The sequence below is a fragment of the Scomber japonicus genome, chromosome 2 (genome assembly GCF_027409825.1).
Source record: "Scomber japonicus isolate fScoJap1 chromosome 2, fScoJap1.pri, whole genome shotgun sequence".
NCBI lineage: Eukaryota > Metazoa > Chordata > Actinopteri > Scombriformes > Scombridae > Scomber > Scomber japonicus.
In genome coordinates, this window is record NC_070579.1 from 25,237,440 (window position 1) to 25,254,187 (window position 16,748).

The 16,748-nt window shown below is 38.8% G+C and overlaps 1 protein-coding gene across 1 annotated transcript in view; it reads left to right on the forward strand.

The window, feature by feature from the left end:
• Nucleotides 1–16,748, forward strand: part of LOC128364616 (alpha-1,6-mannosylglycoprotein 6-beta-N-acetylglucosaminyltransferase B-like) — a 133,714-nt gene that overhangs the window by 55,084 nt on the left and 61,882 nt on the right. Inside the window, exons 7-8 of the mRNA XM_053325185.1 lie at nucleotides 3,218–3,382; nucleotides 12,352–12,521. Coding sequence (XP_053181160.1) covers nucleotides 3,218–3,382; nucleotides 12,352–12,521 — 335 coding nt within the window. The remainder of the gene's footprint in view (nucleotides 1–3,217; nucleotides 3,383–12,351; nucleotides 12,522–16,748) is intronic.

The window sequence follows — 16,748 nt, forward strand, 5'->3', positions numbered from 1 at the left end:
AGAACATAGCACATAGTAAGTGAAGGCTGCTGAGTGATGTACAGTAATGATACTTGCTTGATACTTACAGTACCCGTCAAAAGTTTTGACAAACATTCTCATTCAAGGAAATGGAAAGGTGTGTCCAAACATTTGATTGGTACTGTATATTTTACTTAAAGTGGCCAAAATTAAAAAATACTGCTGACAAACACTATGTACTGTAAATAGTACTGCTGTCCATCCAAGTCTGAATACGTCCAACAAGTGTTTAAGATTTGTCATTTTGCGTTGCACTTAGTATTAAAATATACTTACCTGACTATGCTTAAATGATTAAAAGTATGTAGAATATGATTATTTTATAAAAGTAAAGGTAAGTGAAAAACCAAAACAATTCTACCTCTACCTATTATGAGAAAGTGATCACTTTTATGCTAATTTTGACACAGATTCGCAGGTTTAGTCCAAGTAAACATAACAATATTTCAATTTTCAGGCTATGAAGATGAGTTTGAATTGTTCTAAATGTAGTCATCTCTTTCATTCAGTGCTTTAGATGAAACAATACAATGTCCTCTAAATGTCATATTGGTTGGGTCAATATGGAAATTCCTCACAAGGATGAGCCACTCCACTCAACCAGTGTGTTAATACACCCCCAACAGTGTACTGATGCAACAGTAACAACTTATCCCACACAATACTCATCAGTATCAACTTATATAAGGATACATGTAATTATTGTTTATTAAATAGAATCTGCTGCAGGACAGCTGGAGCCATTTGCTACCTGCTACTCTTACTCTCTATTTTTGGTGATTACTTTCACTGGATATTACAGTCAAATACTATACTGTAAGTATGACACACCTACCGTAAAAAAACAAATCCAGTTGCATCTCTTTTTATTTCCTATTGTTTGTTTAAAACAGCCACTGAATCAGTCCTCTGAGCTCAGATTTCCTGGCATGCTCAGTTCATCAAGGCCATGTAGAAGCACTGCACTACAAATTAATAGGGAATCAGGGCAACAGTGCCTTTGGAAATTCATAAAATATTGTCAAGGTAGCAACACGGGCCAAAGAATGCAGCTGATTTTTAGTAGCCTTTGCTACAAATCACCCTTCTCACATTTTTCATTTAGCTGGCATATATTCAAGAACGAATGTAGCTACTGTCTTTCTTTTGGCCACTGAAGATGATTTATGCTGTATGAAGTGGATTTCTTTCGAGTTTATTCAGTGTATCCAGTGAGAGGCATGTAGTAGAAGATTCTTGATTTTTATCTTAAGACATGAATTAAACATGTTACCAATATGTAGTAACACACTGTTCTTGTAAACCCTATATTGATGTGCTTTTCTGAGCTGTTTGCATCTAAAAGTCAAAATGCCAGTCTTTTAATGGATAGAAAGCGCAGAGTAGATAAGATGAAAAAACAAGGCAATTTAGTTTTTAGGTGGCTGCTAGAACAGATAAATTGCACATCATTTAGTTATAATTGCAGTTTTTATAGAACAAAAATCACCAAAGATATTTCTCTCTATTATTTCTCCCAAGTTTTGATGCCTTTGTATTTTAAGTTTCAGAAAGCCTTTAATAACAATAAAGACAGAAAATGAAGACAGTGATTAACAGAAGTCATCAAGTTGTCAATCACCTATCCACAGCAGAGGGGGAAAAATAGTACAAACAGTACTTTTGCTCAGAAGTAGGCTGATGTTGAGCAGTCTGCCCCCATTACTTCATAATAGTTAGTTTTCAACTGACCCTGTTCACTCTCTACCAATTAAAACACGCCTCATCCCCTTTGTAGTTATTCTCCATTTTTCTTCAACACTGAGTTTGAGGTCAGTGTGCAGTTCAAAACTATAATTTATCACACATAAATGAATACATAAATTAATATAAACATTTTGAATAGTCTATTGGTTTATCAACCTATTAAGATATAATTTAGACATGGATGTATTTATGGTTTGGGTAGTGACATTTAGAAATAAATACTGAAACTTATCATTCTCAATAAATATGGACTGATTTAAATCGTAAACCAATGAGGTTGCCAACATATTAATATTAACTACAGTGTTCCTCTCATTGGTGGCAAAGTCCAGGTTAAGGTGCCCTCTAGGGCCTGGTCTGTGCAGTGATAATAAGGTGCTTTGGATAAAAGTGTTCATGAAATGGAGTAAGGAAAGTCTTTATTGCACACACTCATACTGACAGTCATTTGTAATGTTCAGAGTTACAGCTTGTTCAGCCTTTTACTCAGTTCATTTGGGAACACAAAGCAGCCATGAATGTTTAAATTAGTTATAAAAGTGATGTGTGTGCATTATATCTCTATGCTTTCACCCCCGCACTCAACTCTATTTGTGACATCGTGGAAATTTTTTTCGGAAGGTAAAGCAGAGTGTCAGTGTAAATGAAGACTGATATCTCCATCTTCTCCTGGGACCCCAGTGACTCAGCTGTAGATTATAGCCTTTCTTTATCTTACACTTAAACAGGGCTGAGTCAAGGTTGTTTTCAGAGGAGAAAATGCTTTATTGTTTGCACCATTAGTTGGAAAACATACTGCATGGTGTTGAAACTTTTTACACTTTGAATGGGGAAACTAAATCCAGGCTCAAAGCAGTAAAAACAAACGGCAAAGTGAAGGTTTGCTTAGGACACTAGTTTTCTTGAGAGATTAGCTTTGACAAGAAGGAACAGATGTACCATGGGTAAGACCGGAATTGGTTAAATAAATATTTTCATGCAGGAGTTAAATCAGCTGATCCTCTTAAATCTAAAGAAGACATGTTTTCTCTAATATACTAAGTACTTGGTTTCTGTACTTTGCAGACCAGTATGTTTCAACAGTATTCAAGCCAATAAAATACAACGAAGAGTCTACAACCATGCTAGTTGCTAAATGGCAGGGAAGACTGGTGCCAGAGGGTTGATATAGCTCCATTGACGAGATGAGTCAGGTGTGGCAATCCCAGCAGTCAGAGAGAGGCGGGCTGACCTGAAACAGACAGCTCTCTTCCAAAAGAAAAAAAGTGTGAAATGTCAGTGGATGTAACAGTGTGGCTGTAATGCTCATTAAAAAAAAAGTAAATGGATATGTCCACTGCACACCACGGATATTATTATTATATGATACTTGTTAGTAGTAGCACCCATATTTTGATCAAATGACTAAAGCACTGTCTATTTTATTTCCCCTTATCTATCCTCTTCCCAGGCTGCATTCCGCACAGACCTCTCTGTACTGCTGGACCAGGTTGGGACAGGCAAGGAGTCCCTCAGCTTCATGAAGCGCAGAATCCACCGCCTTGCGCAACAGTGGGCAACAGCTGCCAATCGCCTGGATACCAAGCTGGGGCAACGATGGAGGGACCAGAAGAAGGTAAGAGGGAGGGAGAGATGAACACAAAAGGATGGTGCATGATGGAGGGCCTTGGGTAAGGCCCGACTTTTTTTTACTGTATACATTCCTTTTTTTGTCGGAATGAGAAACTTGACAATAACAATGGGAGCAGGAGCATAAATGGTGTGAAGAGTGTTTCAATACAGAAAAAAACATTGTTAGTCCATATGAAACAAGACTAGGTCAACAGCTAGTATATGGATATTTATGAGTATATGAAACAGGGGTGTAGCAGTTCATAAAATTCATGGTTGAGTATGCACCTCAGTTTTGGGATCACGGTTTGGTATATTTTTGGTAAAGCAGGAAAAAAAGAGCCAAACCTTTTTTTTAAATATATTTTACAATGGTTTGTTGACCTTAACTATTACTAAAACAGTTTAACTGCTGCAGTGGAATTACTACTGAGAGGAGACATTGTTTCACTACGTAGATAACAGAGCACATTTTAATAACAGCGTTGCACTCAGTCAGTGTCACGGGTCTCTTGTTTGTCATTCTGATGGCAGGAACACTACAAGGCAACCAGGCTACCTTGGCCATGCTAGTGGTGTGCTGCCAAACACACATACCATTACATGCTAGAAATGCTAGAGGGCTATTAATTTGAAACAAGGGCTATTAAATTGAAGCAAATACAGTAAGTGGTGGTATTTGGCCGACTGATGTCATAACCTCATCGCTCTGCTAGTCAATCGGGTCAGTGCAGGACAGTTTTGGTCCAGCCAAAAAGGTAGGCAGAAGAGTGGAGTGTCATGTAACAACAACATAGTTGAACTGAAAACCATCAACAGACATGCAGCTTATAAAACCTGATAATACTGCACCATCTTTAGAGTTTTAGAAATGTATAGAGATACAAGGCATAGGCACAGTTTTCCACTCAAGTACTCAAAATGCATAAAAAGCCTTATTAGATGCTTCTTGAACGTTCCCCATTTGAATGATCATAGGTGGTAGGAAAATATGATCGAGGAGGTAATGATAGGTTGTCAACCATTGCAGCAGTTGGCATCCTTCATGTATAATTGGTGTGTAACTGGTTGAATGTATCACTCCAAAACAGTGCTCAAAGCTGTGAAATAGAAACGTATTGCAGTATCATAATGCAAAATTGTCAAATCTCATTTTGGTTAGCATTGAAGCTGTGAGTATAAGGACATAGCTACTGCCACTCCCTGCGTGTACCTGTGCATACCAAAAAAAGAACAGATGAGAGAGAAAAAATTAACAGGAGAACAGGGGGAAAGGAATGATTTTGATGAATGACTGGGATTATGATGAGATGCCAAGCTGTACCAGTGCCAGAGGGGGAAGAATAAGATGAGAAAGAAAGGAGGGAGTGGGGTGGATGGTAATGGGGAAGGTACTATAGAATATGGATTAAGGAAGGATTGATGGGGGGAGAAGGGAGAGAGGTGAGGCATGAGGTACGGCTGACATGATCAAGGAACAAAGACAGGAAGCCAAGGTGCTTGCAAATTCATGTGTTCATTAAAAATTGCTTAAAAAGTATAAAACTACGGGTGTAATTTAAAGGCTTACTTTTATAAATGTCAGCAAATAGCAGTATGCGATTGAAACTCTGGGAGTCCTAAAAAGTTTTTCCTGCACATAACCTTTCCACTAATTATTACATTTCTGACCCTGGTCTTAGTCAAGAAAATGATACACTAATTAAGCAGAGGTGGGTAGAGTAGCCAAAAATTGTTCTCAAGTAAAAGTACTGTTACTTCAGAATAATATGACTCAAGTAAAAGTAAAAAGTAGTCATCCAAAGTAATAGTAATAAGGTGCTTGGTGAAAAAACTACTCAAGTACTGAGTAACTGTTGAGTAACGTCTGATTTATTTGTTAACACAAGCATTCAATCAGATAAATAAAAATGCAAAATAACCATCTTCAGGCAAATTAGAGTTCATCCAATCAATAAAATAATTAATTAATTACCAAGTATCTTACATTAAAATAATCCGGGTAAATTCAAGTACTTCAATAGAAAATAAAATCAATAAAATAATAAAAAATAAAATTAAGCACAAGTAACACACATTTCCAAACCTTTGTGTCTGTGTGTGTCTGTGTGTTTGTGACAAAACGGCGCATAATGTAGCTTCTGTTTGGTACTTTTTGTAAGGTAAACATGCTTTCAATATGAGGCCATTTCCTCCTCGTCTGTGTCTGCATTGCCGACTGTAGATTCTGACATTTTTCATCCGTGTATCTTTTTTGTTTGCTACGACTGTAAATTGTAAAGCTAATTCGTTCCGCCGCTGAGATTGAGTATGGTCACGTGACGAGACTGCACGACTACGTTTGATTGGTGAAACACAGTCACGTGGTAGAGTCTTTGGCGGAAGTCTCTCTCTCTGACAAAATAAAAGATTAAAATGAGGCGTACATTAAAAATAATGACGCGTAGAATACCAAAGAGGTAAAAAGAAAAGTAACAAGCTCAATGTAGCCTAATGTAGCGGAGTAAGTTTCTTCTTCACAAATCTACTCAAGTAAAAGTAAAAAGTATAGTGATTTAAAACATACTCCTAGAAGTTTTTTTTTTTTTCAAAAACTTACTCAAGTAAATGTAACGGAGTAAATGTAACTCGTTACTACCCACCTCTGTCATTAAATTAATGTGAGAAGGAAAATTGAGCACACACATTCTGCTGCTTCTCTTTAAAATGTGTCTCTCTGCCCCATCTCTCTCTAAAATAAGTTAACAAGGGTAGAAATAGTCCTCTGTCATTGTGATTGATGCTCTCCTTTCTTGTAGTGCACTGAGGGGATTTGTTATCCTCTATCACGGCTCTGTGGCTGCTTGAACAGCCCATACGCCTTACAACGTGCTGCCACTATCTCAACAGCAGATGTCCTGGTGTTTGTAAGAGCTGGCCTTGGCTGTCAAAAGCTGTTTATCGCAATAATTAGAAATGGAAATAAATATGTGTGTGTTTGTGTACTCTGCTTCTGTCCACGTGGGACTGGGTGTGCGTATGTGTGCGAGGGACTGCTAATTATTACAGCATTGAAAAAAAAAAGCATCTTATACGTTTTATTTGAGAATGAAATCTCAGTGCGTAGCCAAATTGACTATATCTGACTGTTAACCTCATTTCTCACAGGGAGATTCTTTTTCATTTTAAATCTAAAAAAAAGAAGGACTCACCTTAACATTGAGAAGGATAACACTGTTTACTTTTAATTAACTCTGACCTTGTAAAAACATTGTCTGAGGTGAATTGACTGTGGCCTTGCACTCGCCTAACCTTAGAACACAATCCTCGCTTCCAACAGCAACTTAAGTATTCTGCCTGAGTGTGCAGTCTTTACAATTCCAACAGGGCTCTGTTGATTCAGTTCTGTTTCCTTGTTTGGCATTGTCTTTGATTATAAGCGGAGTGAATGTTTACTCAGAAAAATAATAAATTAGTAGAGCAGACAGGCAAGTATGCAGAGAGAAAGGATCAAGGGGGAGACGAAAATGAGAGAAAAAACAAGATGAATCTTTTTTAACTGTCAGAGGCAGACACAAGGACAGGAAAGGGGGAGGGGTGTGTGCATCTGTGTGTGTGTGCATGTGTGTTCATGAGAATGACTGTGAGAGATGTAATTGTGAAGGGTTTTTTTTTCTTTTCTTTTTTTTTACACCTGAGAATCACAGAGGAAAAGATTTAAGTATTTTCCTACAGTTAAATACATTTGAGAGATTTTGTATGCAGTGCCGGGTGTGTGATGAAATAGAAGCCTGCCTTAAATACTATAGGAGCTCTCTTTTATTTTGTGACTAACCTTCCTATTTCCTCAGTGCTTGTGGAGTTGAGAAAGACTACAGTCAACCTTTTTACTGTGCCTCACTTGCAAAGCATTTACACATTTAAAAGAACTTAACTTTTTTTCCTTGGTGCAGTTATCACACTTGATCAAAAACCCAGCTCAACCATTCAGCCCTTTATAGCGCAAGAACTCAAAGGAGACATATTTGGTTGTGGTATAATGGAAAGGGTTTTTAAATGATGACAGTCGAGACTCAGAGATGCTGACCTTACACTGTTAACCTGCTACAGTGTATTCACTGCCTCGCCGGTGTCAGTTTAGTGTCTCAGCAAGTTACTTTGTGTGCATCTATGCCTACTTACTGTGCATTGAGCATGCACATTTAGTGTGTTTGTCAGCATATACCAAACTGTTAATTTACCATCTCCCTGTGTTTGCCCTCTAGAGAGATAATTGACCTCTGACTCATGAAGTGCAGACAGTGTGGGAGACTAATGGGATATGGAAGGTGATGTGAATGAGCGGGCGAGAGTAGGGGCAGATAAGAAAAAGTAAAAGTGAAGACGAAAGAGGAGGGGGCAGGGAGCAGCTTGGAAGAATATGACAACAAGGCGGAAGGAGCGAAAGACGTGAGGAGAAATAAAGAAGGGAAAATGCTCAGAGGGATACGAAGAAGGTGAAATTCAGGGTGAAGCGGTGATGGTTGGCAGTGCCAGCTTGTGTTGCCACTAGTGGCCTTGAATCGGACAGCTGTGACCTTCATAAGGGCCACAATGCATGAGCAAACAGGGTCACGCACACTCAAACACACATGCATTCTTGCAAAGTCCTGCACTAACAGATGCTGAGACAAGCATTAGCATTCCTCTGTCGTTAGCCTGTTAGTGATGAGTGGAGCGGAGCAGAGCAGTGGAGTGGTACCACATACATGCCACTTCTACTCCGCTACTCTTGTATGTACACACAGTAGCACCAAGGACTTTCCAAGGATTTTACTTACATACACACACCTAAATGGCACTAAACACTTCTAAAATCAGCACAAAAAAGATAATAGATTTTCTTCTCCACATTTTATCCCACTTATATAATCACAAAACAACATTGGGAGCATGGAAGATGTTGTGACAAGGCCTTGATTTGTGAAATGAGACGTTTCCTGTGAGGGGTGGGGCATGAACACATACACAGGCAGATGGGGTGTTGTAAAGGTGAGCAGAGGATTTGAGCGGGATTGCATTGTTATCATACCTTTCCTTCTGTTTCTGTAGGTTTGGCAGGTCTTTGTGTTCGATCCCCATGGGACATTAACAGTAGAGAGTAGCTTTAGATCCTTTTGAGAATCCCCTAAGCTTACGGCGAGTGTGCAATGATCTACACACAAACATTAATGCTCACTTAAACACACACACACAAGATCCTGACTAGAGTTCGTTGATGTACGTCAGTGCGACACAGATGCATAAAAACAAATCAAAACAAACAAAATTCTAAATCAACATACACACATGCACACCATCTGGGAGTACCAGAAGTCCGCTGTATAAAGCACTCCCCTGTCTCTTGTGTGTGATCAGATTCCTAAGGGAGGCAGCTGGCTGTGATACAGGCGATCATGAGGAAATATAGCTTTAGCTTCACAGTTACCTACCTCTGTTGTTGCCTTCCCATTATACGACTTTTCCACCCGTTCATCTTCATTTTCAAGTAAGTGCATGAGCAAATATGCGAGCTTGTGTTGGCGGTGAGAGTGGTTGCCAGTGATCTGCACGGTACAGCAGAGCGTGAACCACCCACACTAGTTTCTCTCTCCTCTCCATTCTAGCTATTGATTCCTACTCTATGATATAAAGGTTACTTTTCCAGAGGTGCTTGGATATGTTTCATTGAACTTCACTTTAATTTTGCTCCCATACAGAGGAATTAACATTTGCAAATGGAGATAAATACTGTCCATTAGAGAACAAGCAAAATCCCTCCTCAGCAGTCTCGATTATGTGATGCAAGATGCCAGTTTTTTCAAAGAACACTTACCTCTCTCCCCATTAACTTTGCATGTGTGTGTGGATGCCAGTTTTATAGAATCCAATTCACAGTTACTCAGCTCTGCAGTCACTGTGTGATATTCTTCATATTTATTTAGCAGCGTTTCTGTGCTGCTGCCAGTATGTGAAATTCAACTCCTTCTGTCTCAATTTTTGCATGGTTGCCAGTGTTTGTGTGATACACCCTTACCACCACCACCACCACCACCACCACCACCACCAAGGCAAGAGAGTGAATATTTGTGCCATGAATTCTCAGTCTTGCCATCTGCCATCCAAACTGTAATTAAATTTCAATTATCTTTTTTTATGAAGCAGAAGTTAATAGAGCAGACTTATTAAATCAGGGGATTTTTTACGCCAGCTGAAGTCTCACTGGAGCTTGACACTGCTGCATTCACACCACTGTCCAATATTTTACACACATTTTGTACATGTTAACTTTATGACATCAGTTGAATGACTCTCTGATACACAAAAATTTCACACAACTATACACAATGAATGTAACTATGTGTACAGTAGATGTATTAGTCATCCTGAAGGCTTAATGCTGTTCTCTCTTTCTGTTATGCAGACTCAATTTTTTTCCAGGGTTATAAAATATGTTATTTGTAAAAGCAGTGCGTTTGCAGCGTGCATTTGTCTCTGTTGGCTCCTACAGTGAACTTCAAACATCAGTGCATTGTTACTAATGTGACAGGATGGAGAGAGGAAGAGAGTAATGAGAGACTAGTGCAGCATACTCATAAAGGGCTTTTGGAAGCTTTTAATCATCACAGTTCAGAGGTGTGGAGCTACAGACACAGGAAGCACATGCACTTCCACACCAGCAGAATGAATGACATAGCAAGAGCAACTTAGGAGGCAAATAAAAAAGTGCACTTAGTAGAATGCAAATCTCCACCAGGTGTGTACAGTCAAGATGGCAGCGAAGATATCAGAAACAGGGATTTATTCATCTTGTATCAACATTTTACTGCCATTTATGATATATTCATAAGGAATGGTATTATTAAATAGGTTTTTCAATAAATGTTAATCACCTCAGCCATGAGAGGTATTTGAGCACACAGTCATACATTTTCACAAAAAAATATTAGGCAGATGAGTCCAGCAGTATGCAAGATTAGCTGTGGACAGAAACATAGACGCACACACACACACACCCAAACACATGATCCCCTCCAGGCTTACGCCTGGCAGAGATAATAACCATCAAAACTTTTTGGCAAACTCCACACAGTTGGCCCTAAGCTCATTATGTATGTTGCATGGTGAAAGTTGTTGACTTCATTTGCCAGCTAAAGCAGTGGGAGGTGTTCATGCTGCGTTAGCTAATCAGGATTACTCAGTAGAGCAACGCTTGGACATGGCTGTGTCTAATCCGCTGTGAAAAGCAACGTGTTGCTCATTTCTCGGTGGGTTGCACTAATTATGCAATAGCTAGGTGGACATGCATGACAGAATAGTTGTATGTAAGTATGAAGTTAGATAATAGTGTAACATATCAACTGTGATAATTTGCTCACTAGTGTTACATGTTGTTTTAAAACAAAGAAGATTTTCCTGTTTGGTGTCTCAAACTTACTTACAGTGGTTATCTGTAAACACATACGGTGCTTATGAAATGAGTTGTTCTCATAATGGTGGATTTCTACATGTGCGTGTTATTCCATTGGAGCATGAGGGGATAATTCATTGGGGATTTCAAAGAATTACTTTTTCAGTTTCCATAATTTCCTTTTGGAAGAGTCTGAAATTCTAATGATTCTAATCCTCAAACTCATTAAAACAGTTTGCACTGCACCAGCTTAACTTTCAAGGAGCTTAACTTTATTCAGCATGCACACATATATAAATAATATAATGAAAATCAGATTAATTTAGATGTGCTTTGTTATATACTTATTATTTTTTTACGCATTTAAATGATGGGACCAGCATCAGGACATGTTGTTTATAAGGTACGCAATTTAACAGATGAACATTATGGTACAAGATGAGGAATGTCTGTATGTTTTAAGCTTTATTATTACAAGTGAGCAATATATCTTTAGAGTAATATTGCAATATTGAAGAGAGATAGAGAGAGATGGTGGATTATTCACAAACTGTCCTTTAGAATAGTCAAAAAAGGCAGAGTTGTGGCTATGAAAATAAAATAACTCTCTGATCAGAATCACTGATGCAAAAAGATCTGCTAAACAAACTGAGAGTACTCAGCTGAGTCCAGTTGATCAATGATCTTCAACTCAGTGCAGAGACCATACTGCTTGTGTCATGACTTTTTTCTTTCAACTACTTGACTGTGACTGACTTAGCCTCTACTCTTCACAACTTGTAGAAACTCAGAAGGTTTTACTTTTTCATAATGTTGTTGTGGCATTCTGCTCTGATGAATTACCGCAACACAGTGTCATAATCGATCAGATCAATCATTGTCACTTGAGTGTATCAGATCCTGTTGTCACTTGTCTCAGGGTCAGCAGTAGCACTTGATGAAGAGAATTCTGTAGGTTCATATTATGAAACAACTTCAACATGACTTAAGTTGTTCCATTTTGAAACTGTAACCTCCTCAGTGCCTTCTATGTTTCTGCTGTATATAGTCATACTCATAATATAAAGACATTACATCATTAAAGGATAATTCCAGTTTATTACAACTTGGTTTCAAAAGTTTTGGTCATCATTTCTATTGGTATTAATGTACTAACTGAGTTAAGTGCCAAGATTTGAGAATGCTGAAATATTGCCCAAAAGAAATCAAATTAAGCTAGAAACACAAGTAGTTTATCTCCTTGGATTTCACTGTTGCAATGTCACCATGTTCCCACATCTCAGTAATTAATTTGGTGAGTGTAACATTTAACCAATAGAAATGACGGCCAAGTTATTAAAATGAGAATAAGATGTAATAAACCTGAATTATCCTTTAGGTGTTTGCTAGAAACAAATGCTAAACAGTTATCAATTGAATTTCAAACCTCTGTAATCTCCTGTACTGGTTGAATATTTAGTTAACAACTATAGCTCTCCATAGTGTCAAGTGGAGCTGTGTTGTGAAGCTTCTCTGCAGACTTTTATTTCACTTCTCTGCCACAATTTGCCCCTTTCCTCCTTCAGATTCTGGTCCATGTAGGCTTCCTAACCGAGGAGTCTGGAGATGTTTTCAGCCCCAAAGTTTTGAAGGGGGGTCCTCTGGGAGAGATGGTCCAGTGGGCTGACATCCTCACGGCACTCCATGTTCTGGGACACAACCTCAAGATCTCTATGTCTGTGAAGGAGCTGCAAGGGTGAGTTACCATAATGCAGGCGAAAGCAAAGCTGGAGTGTTTGACTTGTGGTGGTTTTGAGCATATGATAATGCACTGCTATTTCTCGTCAATCAAAGCAACCTCTTCTGACAGGATAAACCTCAAGTTGAACTGGTATTAAGTGATTCCAGTAGATGATATTTCCCCAGTTGACCAGATACGCCATGTCAATATAGGTGTTATTCAAGCAAGGAAACATTACTTTGAAAAGGGAAAGGTTATTGATTGGCAGGGTCTACGTAAACATTCATTTAGTGTATACATTGCTTTCGCTAATCAGTTTGCCACACTTGTATTTAACTTGTTTATTAGAAGAGCTACACAATGTCTGATTTTTGATGACAGCTTTGGCAACAAATCAATAACTTTTTATAATCTTTCAGTTAACACTTTGCTCTTGTACTCCCACATAATGCATTCAAAACGTGCAGGGGAATCGTGCTCTAATTACACCCCATTCCCTCTTAACCCAGAGATTAGGCATAACGGCTTTAAGGTCCTGTTGATTTGTCGTTGTATTGATCCCATATTGATGCTCTCCACCGCTTTCTGTCAGAGTGACAGTGCTGGTGTGTGTCTTTTTATCCCCTGCGTCAGCATGCTTACATGTTTCTGCTGACAAATACAGCTGTAGTGTCAACACACACACACACACACGCGCGCACGCACACACAAACACACACACACACACACACACACACACACACACACAGATGGATGTAAATCTAACCTGCTGGGAAAGATCCCTCAGGCTTGTTGTGACCAGCCTATACAATAACTTCTTCATGACTGAGACTGAATAAATCACACAGGTTGTCAGACATCAAGTCCATTGATGATGGATGGCTAATGTTGAACAACAGACTTATGAATATGGAATGAGTGTAAGAAGACAAGTTACACTGTGGATAGACAACATCTTTGTTCAGCCTTGATTGGACCAATAGTCTTTGTCTTTTCTGCCATCGTTGATCACTACAATGACAGGGGTATATGGTATAGATCACTATAATGATGTCTACAGAGATACCATGCTGCAGTCTGCACTTTACACTGTGTGCTGCCTGTGAGAACTCTCACAAATCATAGAAGTATTGTATTGACCCCCAGTCTTTGGCAGTCATTTGTAGACATATAACACCTCTGCAGGGAGGAGGAGAGAGTGGGTAAATCTAGAGGAATTTAATACTTAAAAAATGAGTTTAGAGATGGCAGGGACATCCACAAGGCTGAGTTCAGCTGTCACATTGGAAATGGATGGCAGTATCGTTTTGCTGTGTGTGTGTGTGTGTGTGTGTGTGTGTGTGTGTGTGTGTGTGTGTGTGTGTGTGTGTGTGTGTGTGTGTCACTGTGGTGTCTTGGGACCCATATTTTAAATTTGGTCATTCTCACAACCCAGCCTGTGATGTTTTAGGCGACTGTGTGGTATAATCCAACTTACCAGCATAAAGAATTATTTCATCCACCTCGCCCACATGGAATGGCTTTGGTGGAAAAAATAGGTTTTAGCTTTGATTACTTGGGAAAGCAGTCTAATCATTCTTCCAACTGCATTAAGATCATGACTCACTTCTACAAAAAGAAAAAGAAAGAAAGAAAAGGGTTAGGGTTAGCACAGCACGTCAACTTTGCCTTCTAATGTCAATCTTTCTACTTGGTTCAGTGGAATGGAAGAGGGATATACTGTACTGTGTTTCCAAACAATTTTTGTTGATGTGCCACTTTTCTGCTCTCATGCCTTTTATTTCCCTGGGTCCTTGCCCTCAGTAATACAAAAAATCTGAGTTCAGGTTGAAGCAAAGTGATAATGCATTTTGGCTATCACATAGTTGTATATTGCAACCTCTGTGTCCTCCTTTTATTCGTCGACTATGTTTCCCACAAAACTGGCTCATCATAATTTTTAGAAAGTCGTACAGCTATTGCTTTAATTTCAAACTGGACCTGACGCTAACATGTTAGATGACATAAGAAGTACTGTAAGGTACTGTGTTGTTCTGTCATGCTATGCAAATAGAAACTATGTTTATCCACCGCATTTCTTGCCTTGCTTCAAAGCTAAATGATTTGTGGGTTGAAAAGCACAGAGCACTGTTTTTCTGTGTGCTGGCACGGTGAAAGAGACAGTGGGGATAAACATTACCTGTGAAAGAATGAACTGATTAGAGTATTTTCTTAACAAAAGAAATGCTGCATTTTTGTTTCGTTTATTTCTTTTGTCAAAAGACTGTACTCCCTCATATTGTCTTTGTGTACATTCAAATCATTTCATGCAAACAAAATGATCTTGTCAGTAAAGAGAAAAGTGGAAGCCATAATGATTACCTCGCACCCTACATAACACCTTCAACAGCTAACGATCAACAACATCTCACTTAAGATGTCCTTCAATGCAAATCAACAAACACATCAAATTTCATTTTATTTCATTCTGTATTTCCTTACAGATATACACTTACAGACGTGTATGTATCTCATTTTTTCTGCTGATGTTTTTATTGCAATGTTTTTAATGCTGATGTTTTTATTGCAATATTAAGTTAGAGTAGTCATTAGCCTGTTTACACCTGGTATTAACATGCATGCAATCAAGTGGACAGCTTTTCTTCTGGTGTAATTGTAGGGAAGATGTCCAGTCATTTTATGTATGAACACAGTTGTATTACATGGTTTTGGTTAATTAATCCTTCAAGCCATGTTTTGACAATTGAGGTGCAAACTGTTACATGTTTATCTCTACTACTTGCTATTTTAATTTTTCCCCTACAGCAATGCAAAATAGTCCATTATTGTTAATTTCTGTATACATAATTTATTTATACTTTATTCCTCGAATCCCCTTTTTAGATGAAAATAAACAGGTGGATAGATGGACAAAACTAGACCGACAAATAGAGAGGCACACAGATGTGTATCTAGACACACAGATATAAATACAAACAAATGGTGAGATGATCTGGCCAGGCAGGCAGGCAGGCCAAGACAAATGTAAAATCAAGCAGACAAACAACAATTGTCCCAAAGAGTTTGTTTTGTTGAAGTTCAGTCCAAATACAGATTTGGAAACAGCTTTGTTTTTCTTTGGGCAACACTGACCAGCATTAGAACAAAACTGAGTGGAAAAAGTGCCAGCCATTTACTCTTTAATTCCACAGTGGTTTTGTTTGTGTGTGTGTGTGTGTGTGTGTGTGTGTGAGTGTGTGTGTGTGTGTGTGTGTGTGTGTGTGTGTGTGTGTGTGTGTGTGTGTGTGTGTGTGTGTGTGTGTGTGTGTGTGTGTGTGTGTGTGTGTGTGTGTGTGTGTGTGTATAAATGCAAGTGCTGCACTTGCATTTTTGTCACTTTTTGGGGATCAGTAGTCTACATGGACACCAAACTGTGATCCTAATGAGGCAAAACATCATTTCTGAGGTCCTGGTGTCCTGGTTATGGCTATGGGTAAGTTGTGAATTGAGGTTAGGTTAAGGTTAGGGTTAGGGTCTGAGTAAGGCTTTTCATAATGAATGGAAGTCAATGCAACATCCTAATAAGGATAGCTGACCAAACGTGTGTGTGTGTTTGGGTATCACATAGTCTGTGGTACATTGTTCTCATGACCACTCAGGGTCATGACCGGTCACACCGCTTGTAATTGGCCACTGAGGGGATGATTAGGGTCCAAGTTGTGTTAATGTATATGTGCTCCCTGGTCTGCAGTCTCCAGTCAGAACTGCAATCAGCTAGCTGAACATTATTTACTAGAGATGCATGAACCGAGCACATAGGGACCAGCACATGAACGGCAATAATCAAGACTAGGAGTGAAAGTAAACTAGTAGTAGAAAGAATAACTTTATTGTGAGACCAACACATTTTGGCTTGTGGCTCACACATCACATTACTGTAGCTTGTCAATGATTGAGCTGAACTGAGATGAAAAAGCCCTTTAGCTTTCTGTTTTTTTCTGCTTCTATCCTGTTTTCAATAGCTATCTCTAAAGTAATGTGGTTGTGGTGTTGTCATATGGCTTGCAGTTTATAATGATACAAAGAATCATTCACTCAGAGCAGAGACATATCTCAGTCCCAAGGCTGTCACTGTGTGGGTGGATGGATTGAAGAGAAAATCTGTATGGAGAAGCCTGTAAGAGGGAAAGGGAGTACAGCAAAGTGCTGAGTTGGCATCTGTGAAGTTGGGGTAGACTCTTGTTATTCAAATATGCAAATAAT